Source organism: Canis lupus, chromosome 30, assembly GCF_048164855.1.
Source record: "Canis lupus baileyi chromosome 30, mCanLup2.hap1, whole genome shotgun sequence".
Taxonomy (NCBI): Eukaryota; Metazoa; Chordata; class Mammalia; order Carnivora; family Canidae; genus Canis; species Canis lupus.
This window is the reverse complement of record NC_132867.1, coordinates 35,304,013-35,318,586: the sequence shown is the minus strand read 5'-3', so window position 1 is coordinate 35,318,586 and position 14,574 is coordinate 35,304,013. Positions and strand designations below refer to the sequence as shown.

General features: G+C 45.7%; 1 protein-coding gene across 8 annotated transcripts in view; it reads left to right on the top strand.

The window, feature by feature from the left end:
- Positions 1 to 14,574, top strand: part of HLCS (holocarboxylase synthetase) — a 226,340-nt gene that overhangs the window by 16,355 nt on the left and 195,411 nt on the right. For 3 of the 8 annotated variants that reach the window (XM_072806923.1, XM_072806921.1, XM_072806925.1), the window contains 2 exons: positions 2,786 to 2,871; positions 10,341 to 10,478. Coding sequence is in view for 2 of the 8 variants with exons in the window: in XM_072806920.1 (XP_072663021.1) it covers positions 6,817 to 7,011; positions 10,341 to 10,478 (333 nt within the window). In the remaining 6 variants the exon portion in view is untranslated. Of the gene's footprint in view, positions 1 to 2,785; positions 2,872 to 6,801; positions 7,012 to 7,335; positions 7,457 to 10,340; positions 10,479 to 14,574 lie in introns of those variants that run through there. The other 5 variants (XM_072806920.1, XM_072806919.1, XM_072806927.1 and 2 more) reach the window with 4 other exon arrangements.

Below are 14,574 nucleotides of genomic sequence, written 5' to 3'. Positions count from 1 at the left end.
GAAGCTTACTTTCTCTCTGGCATGAAGTGTCTTGGCCTATCAGGTATTCCATAACACCTGCACCAGCCATTTCTCCAAGGATCTCTGTTTTTTTTTTTTTTAATGGAAAAAATAGCAGGCATACAGGATCTGAGCACTCTGGTGCCTTTAAGGGTAAAATTGCTCTGAGTCCATCTTTGTGAACAAAGCTGGAAAAGAGATTTCTTTTTCTTTTAAAGCCAGGAGTTTGCTATTTTCAATAGTTTGAGGTGTTCTGACTTAAAGTTCTTTTGATCTTTTGATTTTATCTCCTTTTCTCTTTTATAAAGTTGCTTTTTGCTTCATTTAAGTCTGATTGCTCTAAGACAATGTGTTAATACAAGTATTAAAGCTCATACTGAATCATATACTGAATAGATATCAAGACTTTCTGTACAGTTCCTTTGGTTCTTAGTATTCTAGGAAGGATGTTTAGTAATTCATAATCCCCCCCCACCTCTCTCTTTTAAGCTTCTAAGTAGGCTCTATGCCCAACATGGGGCTTGAACTCATGGCCTGGAGATCAAGAGTCCCATGCTCCACCAACTGAGCCAGCCGGGCACCCCAGTAATTCATAATCTCTTGCTTAGTGTGGCTCTTTACATATTCATGTGATGGAGAGTTTTGTTCCACTGTTTTCATCCTGCTTTCAGCTGAAGGGTGCTGGTATTCTAATAGCTAACAGTTTCAAGAATTTAAGAATTTAGCAAGCAATCCCCAGCCCCTCCAGATAGCGAAGGAGTGGGGAGGGCAGCCATTCTACTTTGAAATCAGCTCAATCTACAACATTCTTTTTAAGTTTCATTTCCTTATCATTGCATCCATGTACTGTCACTTAAAACATAGTTCTAAGATACACGTGTGTGTGTGATCTCCAGCAGATTAACTGGTTCAGCCTATTACTGAATTACAGATAATATTAGAATCAATACACTTTACACAGTTGGTAAATAAATCCAATCTTAAAACTTAGATCTTCTTTTAAAATATATGGAACATTCTTTTATCAACTTAGTATGTTACATATTGTTATACGAAGATTTATAATGAATAAATTCAAATGGTTTTCCCAGTTAGCATTATCTTGACCTACTTACTACCAGTCAATATGTTTGTTTTTACTGTAGGGAGACAGCTTTATTTTGGCATACCATATAAGTAAGAAATAATGACACATTAAATATAGGCTCTTAAGGTTTTAGTATTTATTTTTAATTTTTTAAAAGATTTTATTTTTATTTATTCATGAGAGATACAGAGAGGCAGAGACACAGGCAGAGGGAGAAGCAGGCTCTATGCAGGAAGCCCGATGTGGGACTCGATCCCAGGACTCCAGGATCATGACCTGAGCCCAAATCAGATGCTCAACCACTGAGCCACCCAGGTGTCCCTAATATTTATTTTTTAAAAAATATTTTATTTATTTTATCGAGTAGGGGGAGGGGCAGAGGGAGAGGAAGAAGCAGACTCCCTGTTGAGCAGGGAGCCAGATGCAAGACTCCATCCCAGAAGCCTCTCAGACACCCCTTAATTACAAACTGTGCAGAACTTAGAGTCCTTTTGATAAATGTAAAACTTCCAAAAGCAGTATTACTAGAAAACTAAAGTTTATATAAATAAAATGCAATTGAAATAATAAATTCTCAGCTTCCTTATATAATTAGTTATAAGGAATAATTTATGGAAATGCACAAGGCATTTAATACAAAATTTTCCTATTTGGAATGAATGTTCTTAAAAATTGGGATTCCAGGGTAGCTCGGGTGGCTCAGCTGTTTAGCACGGACTTTGGCCCAGGATGTGATCCTGGGGACCTGGGATCAAGTCCCGAGTCGGGTTCCCTACAGGGAGTCCGCTTCTCCCTCTGCCTGTGTCTCTGCCTCTCTCTGTGGGTCTCTCATGAATAAATAAAATCTTAAAAAAAAAATTGGGATTCCAGAATTGATTTTTGACCAAGGTGAGGTGGTGGTTGGTTTGATCCCTACCTTCGTGGGGCCTGGCATTTGCTAATCAGAAAGATTTAAAATGACAACTTTTTATCCCCCCTCAGGCCCTGATCACAGTCCAAGCCTCAAATTTATTGTTTTGGTGGCAGCTTGTTTCTATCGGTCCACACTGAATTTTTCTTTTTGCATTTAAACCAATAATGAAAAGGATTAATGGCTTAAAAGTTTAATTTACTTAACGGTGAACTGCATATGGATAGTCTCCCTGACACTGTCTGGCTAATAAACACACATACTAATAAACACACACACACCATAGAGATTCAGACAAAGAAAAGCTCTTCATGCTACAGCCTTTATCAACAAAAACCTCATGATTTCAATTAAATTTGTATTTAAATCATTTTTATGGAGGATATTTTTTCAAACAGATGGTCATTTTTGAGACCCTGAGATCTCTCAATATCATTTGTTTTCAGCACTCCAACACTGATGTGGAGGGAATAAGTTCTTTTATATAAAGCAGAGACTATGTGATTCATTTGCTAAACGTGAACTGTTTACAGTTAGAGATTTTTAAAATTCAGCATCTACTAAATGCTTCCAACTAGCCTGGGATCGCTTCACAAACTGTCCTACTCAGCTCAGGCCATTTGACTGCATTCAGAATGCTTTCCACATGCTGACAGAACTACTGTCAGCAGGATAGGCTTCCCCTGGGGAGGAAGTTATCTATTTAATTGGGGTGGGGGTGCAGGACAGCTCCTCTGGGTGATACTCTTGGTTAACACTCTGCCTTTTCTCCAAATTATCATTTCCAGGGTATTCTAGAGACTTTGAGTCAGCTTTTCTGGTAGAAAGGCAGGCATGGTGATGAGTTACTGAGTTGGTGTTCAGCCTCTGGCAGGTGAGTGCTACAATTCCTTTCTGCAGTGTTATTCTTATAAACGACAGCCTTGCTTTTAAATTCCTAGTCTGTGGTCTATTCCTAGTCTGTTCTCCACAATAATTTGGAATAATCTGCTCAAGAGTCCAGAGCAACTCAAATCTAGGGAGTGACAGAGGTGGATTTCAATAGCGTTGCTCAAATTTTAATGTTTGTGAATCTCAGGATTTTGTGAAAGCACAGATGGTGCTTTCATGGGTCTGGGGTGGAGTCTGGGGCTCTGCATTTCTAGTGAGCTCCCAGGTGATGCCAGTGCTGCTGGTCCAGGCACTACACTTTGAGTGGTGAGGGACCATAAGGTGTCAATCAGATATGCACACAGTGAGACCCCCTGATGTCTTATTTTTGCACCCTTCCCCTTTTCCTTTGCTGTCTGGGGATGATGAAGCCAAGCCCCAGCCTTGAGCTGTTATCCTTATTTCAGGAGGGATCATAAACAGAGCCTGCCATTTGCCTGTTTAACTTCTCTGACTCCTCTGCCTTCCTTTGCTCCTCCCTGGGCCTGAATGGTAATGGTGCTCTTTGGTCTAAGGGCCAAGAAGGAACCTCACTGACTTCCCAGTTCACGTTTGCCCACTGTGGTCCTTATGCTTTATAACCCACGGCTGTACGTAGAATTGATCCTCACATTTCCTCATGATGTCTTCTGAGACCATGAGGTCTTGAAGCATCTAAAGGCAAACCTGGAAAATTCTCTTCTGGCTTGTTGGACTTATGGTGTTTGGGAGGTGGGGTTACAAAGCTCTTAAGGAACTTGGAAAAACGAGAGATGCTTGTGACCTTCAGGTGGAAGAGATGACCTCTTCATACCGAGCAGAGTGGAGAGGCTGTGTTCTTAGGGCCATAATTCAGCAAACTCCAAGAAGGCCATCTGAAGGGTTTGTCCAGTAACATATCTGGGTTTATCACTTTGTAAAGCCTTTTCACTTTCTCATTCCTAACTTGTAAGCCCTGTGTTATCCTGGAGGGGCTAAGGGCTCCCTCAGGGGGACTCATTCATATTTCTTCCTCCAGGGACACAATGACAAAACTTTAGGCCTTGTGACCATGCCAGAAACTTGCTTCCCAACTGTCACTGTCCTGCAGGGAAGGGGAAGATACAGCTTCAGCCTTGCTCATTGGTTACTGTCTTTCTTCTATTTCTGGTCCACTGTGATGCTTATCTTGTTTTTGAATCTGCTTCTTTCTTTTCAGAATTTCTCTCTCCCTATTTATTTATTTATTTTAAAGATTTTATTTATTTATTCATGACAGACACAGGGAGAGAGAGAGAGAGAGAGAGAGAGAGAGAGAGAGAGAGAGGGGCAGAGACACAGGCAGAGAGAGAAGCAGGCTCCATACAGGGAACCCGACGTGGGACTTGATCCCAGGTCTCCAGGATCACGCCCTGGGCTCAAGGCGGCGCTAAACCACTGAGCCACCAGGGCTGCCCTATTTTTAAAATTTTATTTATTTATTCATGAGAGACACAGAGAGAGAGGCAGAGACAGACAGAGGGAGAAGCAGGCTCCCCATAGGAAGCCCTCTGTGGGACTTGATCCCGGAACTTGGGGGAATCACGGAACTTGGGGGAATCACGTCCTGAGCGGAAGGCAGATGCTCAACTGCTGAGCCACCCAGGCATCCCCGGAATCTCTCTTTTAAAATCTGTTGTTGCAGTATGCGCTGGGAAAAAGTTCCTATGCCTTCCAACCAAAAATCTGAAGTTGTGAAAGTGGGTTTTCTATACTCCTGTTTTTTTTTTTTTTTTTTAAGATTTTACTTATTTATTCATGAGAGACAGAGAGAGAAAAAAAAGAGAGAGGGGAGAGAGAGAGAAAGAGAGAGGCAGAGGCACAGGCTGGAGAAAAAGCAGGCTCCGTGCAGGAAGCCTGATATGGGATTCGATCCTGGGACTCTAGGATCACGCCCTGAGCCAAAGGCAGATGCTCAACCACTGAGCCACCAAGGCATCCCCATACTGCTGTTTTAAAGCAGATGAATAGGGGCACCCGGGTGGCATAGTCGGTTAAGCGGCTGCCTTTGGCTCCGGTCATGATCTCAAGATCTTGGGATCCAGGGCCTCCTTAGGCTCCCTGCTCAGCAGGGAGTCTGCTTCTCTCTCTGCCTCTGCCCCTCTCCCAGCTCATTCTTTCTCTCTCTCAAATAAATCCAATCTTAAAAAAAAAAAAAAGGCTGATGAATAAATGGTCAGGGCACTTTAAAAATCTACCCTTGGATCAAGTAAGATGTGGGAGTGGTGCACCGGATTGCTGCTGCAGTATTCATTCCACTTATAGCAAAGGCCAGAGTAGGAAGCAACACAGGGAAAATCTTTGCTATGTTTCAGAGTGGCTGGGGGCACTTTTTTTTTTTCCCCCAAACTGCCTTTTATTATTTTTTTTTAAAGATTTATTTTAGAGAGAGAGCATGTGCAATGAGCTTGTGGGAGAGGGGCAGAGGTGGAGGGAGAGAAGAGAATCTCAAGCCGACTCCCTACTGAGTGCAGACCCAGACAGAGGGTTCAATCCCAAGACCCTGAGATCATGACCTGAGCCAAAATCAGGAGTCGGACACTTAATTCACTGAGCTACCCAGGCACCCCGCAAAGTACCTTTTTACATGAGGTTCCATGGGAGAGATCTCTGTCACTCTCAGGAATAATTATGCTTCTCTTAGGGGGCAAGGACACTGACTCATAATTGTTAAGTTTCCCTTTTTCTTCTGGTCTTCGGATGCTCACAAATTGGTGACCCACATGTACAAGAACAGCAGGCAGCCTTTTTCGTGAGGGTCTGCCTTCAACTTTTCAGTCTTTATTTGGAGTACAGATGTATATATAATCGTTTTTATGAATTTATGTAATCGTTTTTGCAAGAAGGCCTAGAAAAATCTAATAAACCAGACTCACCTTATTTTCCCAACTGCACTGGGTAGAGGCTGTATGGTAGCTGAATCCCAGTATGGTACTGGTTAATGTACACGTATCCACAGCCCCTTCTTCAATCTGCCTCCCAGCTCTCCTGAGAAAGGGAGGCAAGATTTTGGCCAAATGGGCCTAACCCCATGGTCTCCAACCTATCAACCTCCTCTTTTTAATGTCTCCTTTCTCCCTCCATCATAACTCCTCCACCCCCAGTGTGGGGTTGGGGGGTAAGAGTGGACCCTAGCTCAGGGCTCTCTCCTCACCCCCAGCTCAGCCTCCCTCCATTATCACCTGGCCCCTCGGCGAGGCCTCCCTCCTCCCTCCATCCTCACCCCACAACCCCAAGCACAGCCTCCCTCCATCCTCAACCCCATCTTGAAAGGCCTCTCTTCTCCCTCCATCCTCACCCCCTCCAAGAGAGACATCCCTCCATCCTCACCCCCCACCCAGCTCAGCCCCCCTCCTCCCTCCATCTTCCCCTCCCCTCCATCCTCACCCCACAACCCCAAGCATGGCCTCCCTCCATCCTCCTCCCCTGCTCAGCCTCCCTCCTCCCTGCCCCCTCCCCCCAGCTCAGCCTCCCTCCTCCCTCCATCCTCCCCCCTCCCCCCAGCTCAGCCTCCCTCCTCCCTCCATCCTCCCCCCTCCGCCCAGCTCAGCCTCCCTCCTCCCTCCATCCTCCCCCCCTCCGCCCAGCTCAGCCTCCCTCCTCCCTCCATCCTCACCCCACAACTCCAAGCACGGCCTCCCTCCATCCTCCCCCCGCCCCCCGCGAGGCCTCCCTCCCTCCCTCCCTCCCTCCCTCCTCCCTCCCTCCCTCCCTCCTCCCTCCCCTCCGCGGCCCGCGCGGCCTCACCCCTATGGCGCGGCCTCTTCCGGCCGGCGGGAGGGCGGGCGGCGGGGCGGGGCGGGGCGGGGCGGGGCGGGGCGGGGCCGGGCGGGAGGGGCGAGCCGGTGGAGCGAGCGTCCCGGGCTGGCACCCCGCCGCCGGCCGGCCGGTCATGCTCATCACGCTGTGCTACCTGTACCTGTGGGCGCGCTGGGGGCGCCGGCCGGCCGCGCTCGTGCGCGCCACGGTGCAGCGGCTGCGCGCCTCCCGCTGCTCCTTCACCTTCTGCGGCGCGGCGGCGCGGCCCCGGGACGCCCGCGTGTGTCTGAGCCGCGGCGGCCGCGTCTTCTGCGTCGGCGAGAGCCAGGTGGGCGGGCGCGGGGCTGGCGGGGGCGGGGCCTGGGGCAACGAGGGGCGGGGCCTCGGCGGGCAGCGGGGCGGAAGCGGCCCGGGCTCCGCGCTGCTCTCGGGCGGTGCGGGCGGGGCGAGCCCGGGGGCCGCGGACGCGGGGTCCAGGGGGCCGGGTTCGGGGCTCCTCTGCGCGCGGACCTGCGGGGAGCAGGCGTGCGGGCGGAGCGCCCGGGAGGCCCGCCTGGCCCCGCTGTCCCCCGTCCGGCGGTCAGCGCTGCCCACCTGCGGCGTCCTGCGACCTCGTCTGCCCTGCGGGCTGGAGTCGGGCTGAACCTGCGTTCGCAGGAAGACGGCGGATCCTCAGCCGCCGTCACTGACCTCCGAGGCGACAGAAACGGCCCGGTCGCTGGCGGGTTTTACTCACCAGCCCCGCACATGGTCTTCGCACCTCTTTTATTTCGGTTTGCACATAGGCTTTCCTTTTTTTGACCCAATACTTGGCCTGAGCTGCACGTTGAGCAGGCTCTTCCACCTGCCGGTCCTTGACTCTGCGCAAACCCCTGTTCCCCTTTCTGTAAAGGGGGCAACACTCCTATGCGCTCAGCAGTTGGACGGGGACCTGACTTCGCGGTGCAGTTCTGCGCACATTTCCCATCACTAACACTTCTCGTTAATATTTAAAAGCGTTTGCTTTTTTAAAAAATATTTTTTATTTATTCACGAGAGACAGAGAGAGGCAGGCTCCATGCAGGGAGCCCGACGTGGGACTCGACCCCGGGTCTCCAGGATCATGACCTGGGCCCAAGGCAGGGGCTAAACTGCTGAGCCACCCAGGGATCCCCCAAAAGTGTTTGCTTTTAATCGGTTTGTTTCCCTTTCCTCTTCCTTCTGAAAAGTTGGCTCACTTTTAGCATCGAAGTAAGATTTTCTTTGTGTGGGAAGCCATAACACCCACGTGGGAATTAAAATCTTATTTTAGGTTTGAATACTTTGTTTATGCCTAAGTATGAAATATACCCGGCTTCTAGCAAATCAAAAATACCCTTCCTTGTTAGTATACTATGGCACACAGAAAATGAGATGAGTAACTCTTCTAGTCCTGAGAGAGTGCTTAGTTAGTACCACCTAGATGCAGGATGGGGAGACATTCATTCCACCTGAGAGCCTAATTAATTAATTAGGGCTTAATTCTCTCAAGGAACCTGGATGGAAAGAACAAAATAAGGAAAAATTGAGAGGGTGCTTTTTTCTATTGCAGTGGTTTCCAATCAGGATTCATTTACTTAAGTAACAGTTAAGATTTCAATTAGAGTAAATATTTTGGACATTGACCCTGTGTCAGATGCTCAGATATCATTATCTCAAGGAGATGTTCCTCGTTCTTCAGACTAAAGGGGACGGGCCGGTGCTGTGCCCACATAAACTTTATTTTATTTTTTTCCACATAAACTTTAAATCACCCTTCATATTTCCAGTTTTTATCTTTTTCTCCCTAGGAATTGGGTCTGTTTAGCTTAGCAGCTTGCCTTGGGAATAGTCACTTAGTATTTCAGTGAAGGAAGGAGTGGTTAGTGATTGTTGGGTTTTAGCGCCGATGTTTAAGGCCTATAATTGGAAAACTTGACTTTTTGTGGTTAGCTACTGTTCATTTCACCTGTAAAATATGGTAGGGCTACTGATTTGGTTGGCTAGATACCTTGGCAGTCCACCTGGGCTGAAGTTAACTTTACAGAAATGAATCTTAGGTCTCATGTTGTCTTCTTAACATCACATATTTAGACTTGGGTGCATAGAATTTGTATGTTTATATAATTGAAGCTCCCGCAGAAATTGATAACTAGAATCAAAGAGTTTATACAAACTGGAAATTTAAAGATGTTTTGTTTAATATACACACATTCCGTGTTTGAGTAAGGTGGACAATCTGTTTTTTGTTAACTTAAAAAAATTTTCTTTTTAAGAATTTATTCATTTATTCATGAGAGACACACACAGAGAGAGGCAGAGACATAGGCAGAGGGAGAAGCAGGCTCCCTGCGAGGATCCTGATGTGGCACTCGATCTGGGACCCTGGGATCACGCTCTGAGCCAAAGGCAGAGGCTCAACCACTGAGCCACCCAGGCGCCCTTTGTTGTTAACTTCTATATTGATAATTATGTTTACCCACAGTTTTTTCAACCCCCCACTTTTTTTTTAAAGATTTTATTTACTCATTCATGAGAAACACAGAGAGGAAAGAGAGAGAGAGAGGCATAGACACAGGCAGAAGGAGAAGCAGACTCCACGCAGGGAGCCCCATGTGGGACTTGATTCTAGGTCTCCAGGATCATGCCCTGGACTGCAGGCGGCGCTAAACCGCTGAGCCACCTGGGCTGCCCCTCCCCCAAATTTTTATTCACTAATTTGTTCAGTAGATTTTTATTAATATTCTACTGTGAGCCAGGTTACTAGGCCAGGTGGAAACGCTTTTTGATCCTCCCAGCAAGGGCAGATTTGAACTGGTAAGCAGTGGGTGGAGCCTGACCTTTTTTTTTGGGGGGGGGGGTAATGGTAGGGCTCATCCCTTGCAGCCTTAGATTTCAGCTTTTCTGCTCTTGATATCCCTTTATTAGTGGGTTAAAGCCTTTTCAAATTCATTTGCTATCTTTTTAGAGAGATTTCAGGAGGGAGAGCACAGATAAACGACATATCCAATCTGATAAGCGATGTTGATGCTATCTATAATCCCTAGAGGAAATGGAAGACTTCTTCAGGCTCCTGTTAATAATGCACTTCTTTTACCAGCTTGCACTTCTGAGCCTCCTCACCTTTAAATGTGCTTCCGAGTTGTGATTTGGAAAGCTCCTCATGCCTTAAGCAGTCAGGCATGGTGGGGGTGAGCCCAGCTTCACAATTAATGGTGGATCACAAATATCTATAGATGTTAAAGTCACAAATCGTAGAAGGGATGCTGCAGGTGTTTAAATAGTCACAATTCGGGGATCCCTGGGTGGCTCAGTGGTTTAGCGCCTGCCTTCGGTCCAGGGCGTGATCCTGGAGTCCTGGGATTGAGTCCAGCATCGGGCTCCCTGCGTGGAGCCTGGTTCTCCCTCTGCCCGTGTCTCTGCCTCTCTCTCTTTCTCTGTGTCTCACATGAATAAATAAATAAAATCTTAAAAAAAAAAAAGTTACAATTCAGTAAGAGATGCAGGGTTAATGTGGTGTATAGGAGACCACCCGAGAACCTTATTTAGATCCCGTCTGGAATTACAGAGGGAAGGTCCTGGTTGTTGATATAAGTGGCAATTGTGGTTTGAAGTGATATTAAATCCTCCTTTTTTGTGTGTTTCTTTCCCTCTGTCCAGTCCATCGATGACTTGAACAAGTGGGCCCTATTTATTGTCTCTCCATTTATACTGGAAGCGGAACACATAGCATTTGTGACAGAGAGCATTTGGGTGCAAGGTGAGAGTTTACAGAGACCATCTTCCTCTTCAGAAACCGTGAGTAACATGTTTTTTGTTGTTTTTTTATCACATGTTTTTTTAATCAAAGAAACTATGTCTTTTTTTTTATTTTAAGATTTTATTTGTTTATTCATGAGAGACACAGAGAGAGAGAGAGAAAGAGAGAGAGAGGCAGAGACATTACGCAGAGGGAGAAGCAGGTTTCCTGTTGGGAGCCTGATGCGGGACTTGATCCCAGGACCCCTGGATCACACCCTGAGCCCAAGGCAGACTCTCAACCACTGAGTGACCCTAGTGCCCAGCAAACTATGTCTTAACCAAAAGTAAATTTGATTTCTCCCTTGTTCTTTACTAGCCTTTGTGACTCCCTTTCTTTTATGGATGTTTTGGGTAAAAGAAAAACATATTACTAAAATTATTTTCATCTGTTTCTTTTTATTTTGTAGTGTGGCTGCTAGAAAAACTGCCTGGGTGGCTTATGTTATGTTTTCATCGGGCAGCGCTGCTTGCTGCTCAAGGGACATCCAATCTGTCCTCCACTTCCTTCAAATTGGCCAAAGTGGTTAATTTATATCACCGTGTCCTTCCTAGATATCTCCCCTGGAATATTCTAAAAACACCTCAAACCTGATAACCTGTCCCAAAGTAGTTGTTTCTATTTCTCTGTTGGAAAAAAAGGATAGTCTCAGAGGAACATCCCAACCTGTTCTTCCTCTCACCTCCTGCCTCCTTCCTGCGATGAAGGTCCAAATTCTACAGAGCGCCCCCCCTCCCCAGGTGTCTGAGCTTCATTTCCGTTCCTCATTTCGTGCTCAGCTTTAGACCATGAAAGTGTCATCCTGTCTTGTGTCTGTGGGTTTTCCTCTTGATGGCCAGAGTTCTCTTTCTAGATACAAATCCAGGGAAGCAGGCTCTTGCTCAAGCTTCACTGGATGCTTTTCACCAGACACAGTCATGCCCTTAGGCTCATGGAAGTCTGCCCCTAAGCCACCCTCGTGGGTTTCTTACCCTTGGCCTCTGTGATGAGTCCTTGCCTTGCTGCCTTCGCTTGGCCACAGGGCCACCATGTGATTCCGCCTCCTGCTGCATAATCCAGTAGAGGTTTTACTGATGCTTACCACAGTCACCGGACTTGCATTTTACACACACCATCTTTAAGACATTTTATTGGGATGAAAGAAAAGGAAGAGAGGAGGAAGACTAGAAGTAATGGACTAGAATTCAAGGTGGACTGAAATAAGGACCACAAGATAGGGGCCTAGGGTTTGGGAGGTGTCCTGAGAGCTCTCAGTGCACGGGGACACCCCATTTCCTCCTGCAGGCTCCTGATGTTTTATCCAGCTTTCTATAGACTTAGCATAATAATAATGCCATTTATCCAGCCCCTGCTAGGCATTTTACATACATTGCTCCAAAGCTTACAATTTTGTAGAAAACCGGAGCCCTAAGATTAAATGGCATTTCTAAAGCCACCAGCAGCCAAGTGACAGATAAAGCTTTAAGCAGTGTTTGTACTCTTTTTAGTAGCCAGAGGAATGGGTTAGTAGTTTTAAAGAGATCTAGATATTGCCGTTTCTTAGTCGTAATAGCAAAGCATATATTAACCTGAGGCCAATCCAGCAATGCTTCTAGCTCTTTCTCTGTTTGGTAGAAAGATGCTTACTGATGATGTGAGGGTTTTTTTTGGCGAACTCAAGCGTAATTTTTATATGCAGAAATGATTATTCAGGAACTTTCTTTTTGTTTAAAACAATGATTTTCTTTTCTTTTTTTAAAAAAAATATTTATTTATTTATTTATTTATTTATTCATTCATTCATTCATGAGAGACACAGAGAGAGGCAGAGGCACAGGCAGAGGGAGAAGCAGCCTCCACGCAGAGAGCCCAACATGGGACTCTATCCCTGGTCCCCAGGATCACACCCTGAGCTGAAGGCGGCGCTAAACCGCTGAGCCACCCCAGGTGCCCTAAAATGATGATTTTCAATGTCTTAAAATTACAAATTAAATAGTCAATTAGGTTGAATCATGAAATTGCCAACTCTTGGCTTTTTAAAATTTTAACTCATGAAGAGTCCATTCATGGCAACCTAATTGTTCTAATTTGGGCTTTTAAGTCCTAATTTACCATTCTTAGAGCAAAAATTTGCGATCACTTCTAATGCAATTTCTGAATAATATTTATCTTGTTTACAAGCTCAAATATCTTAAAACATTGTATTTTATTTTTGGACCCTAGCTGCACAGACTTGGATTAATCCTAATCCTTGAGCAAAATGTATTCTCATCATTGGCTCATGCATGGCCCTCGTTCACTGATGAATTTGAAATTATATAATAAATATCCACGAATTCACCATTGAGTATGGAAATGGAACATGTACCTATGTGATCCCCTAGAGTCTTTCCATTCATTCTGCCTCCCCTTCCTCCATTATCTCCCTCCCCAAACCAGTTTCTTTTTAGGTATGTAAGTGATCTGCGTGAGCAAATAAGCATCTTTCTGAACACTTATGTAATTCTTATAAATCACTGAGCTTAGAGTAAGCTTGATGTTTTCTTATATATGCTAATATTACATGTATATTTAGTATGTTTCAACCTAAAATCAAGGCCAAAATTTCTAAAATATTGCCATTAACATAAAATATGCACAGATTCCTTTTTATTTTTTTTATTTTTATTTTTTCAGTTTGCTTTTTAAAAAAAATTTTATTTATTTATTCATGAGAGACACACACAGAGAGAGAGAGGCAGAGACACGGGCAGAGGGAGAAGCAGGCTCCATGCAGGGAGCCCAATGTGGGACTTGATCCCAGGCCTCCAGGATCACACCCTGGGCTTAAGGCAGGCGCTCACATACTGAGCCACCCAGGGATTCCCTGCACAGATTCCTTCTTAACCCAAATATATAACTGCTGTGCTCTTGATGTCCTAGATCATTGTTCCTTAATTGTATGTCTTTATGGGGCTAGAAGAGGTAGGGCATCTGAAGGAACATAGTTACTGTGTTATGCAGGCTACAGGCTAAGCTACTGTAACCGATCCAGCACTGCAGGACAGCAAACAAGCTAGAAGTTACTATGTCTCTCAGGAGGTGCTCTGTAAGGGCATCCAGGGACCCAGTTCCCTTATATCATATTCCTCTGTCATCTCCCCTCTGCCAGCCTCCTTCACTAGCTTGGTAAAGGCTGAGTGGGACTACCCCCTGCCACTGTTGTCCATCTCATGCACATTCTAGCCCTCAGGCTGGGGGAAGGGAGAGGGTGGGGCCAGCAAGCTTCCTCTTTAAAAACTCTGAGCCAGAAATTTCATGGGCCACTTCTGCTCCTGTCCTGTTTGCTACAGGGCAGGCTGAGAACCACAGACCTAACTAGACAGCCATGGGTTGAAGGGAAAAAAGAAAGACTAGATATTGGGGATCCCTGGGTGGCGCAGCGGTTTAGCGCCTGCCTTTGGCCCAGGGAGCGATCCTGGAGACCCGGGATCGAATCCCACGTCAGGCTCCCGGTGCATGGAGCCTGCTTCTCCCTCTGCCTATGTCTCTGCCTCTCTCTCTCTCTCTCTGTGACTATCATAAATAAATGAAAAAAAAAATAAAATAAATAAAAAAAAAGAAAGACTAGATATTGGGAGATGATTAGCATTTCTCAGTTATTTCATTTAACATATGTCCTAATGAAGGTTTCATTAAGATCTGGCATTGTAGCAACAACTTCTTTATTGATTTTCTGAGGTAGAAAGATGCTTACCTACTGAAGAAGACAGCTACTGTCCAGTTAATTTATTTTATTTATGATCAGAGGGTTTGGTGGGTCTTGGCAACCAGTAGCCAGGGACATCCAGAGCTATTTTTTTGACCACCCTGGGTATTACACCACACTCCACTTAAAAGTTGGGCCTTAAAACTTGAAAAGGAATTGATCTTGGGCACCTGGCTGGCTTAGTTGGTAGAGTGTGCAAGTCTTGATCTCAGCGTTGTGAGTTCAAGCCCCGCGTTGGGCACAGAGCCTACTTTAAAAAAAGGAATTGATCTCCTAGCCTGCTGTCTCCTCACAAACTCTGCAGTTCTCGTTTGGGTTGATTGCTTAATGGAATTTTGCATATTGGAGGGCTTTCTTTTCTTTTTTTT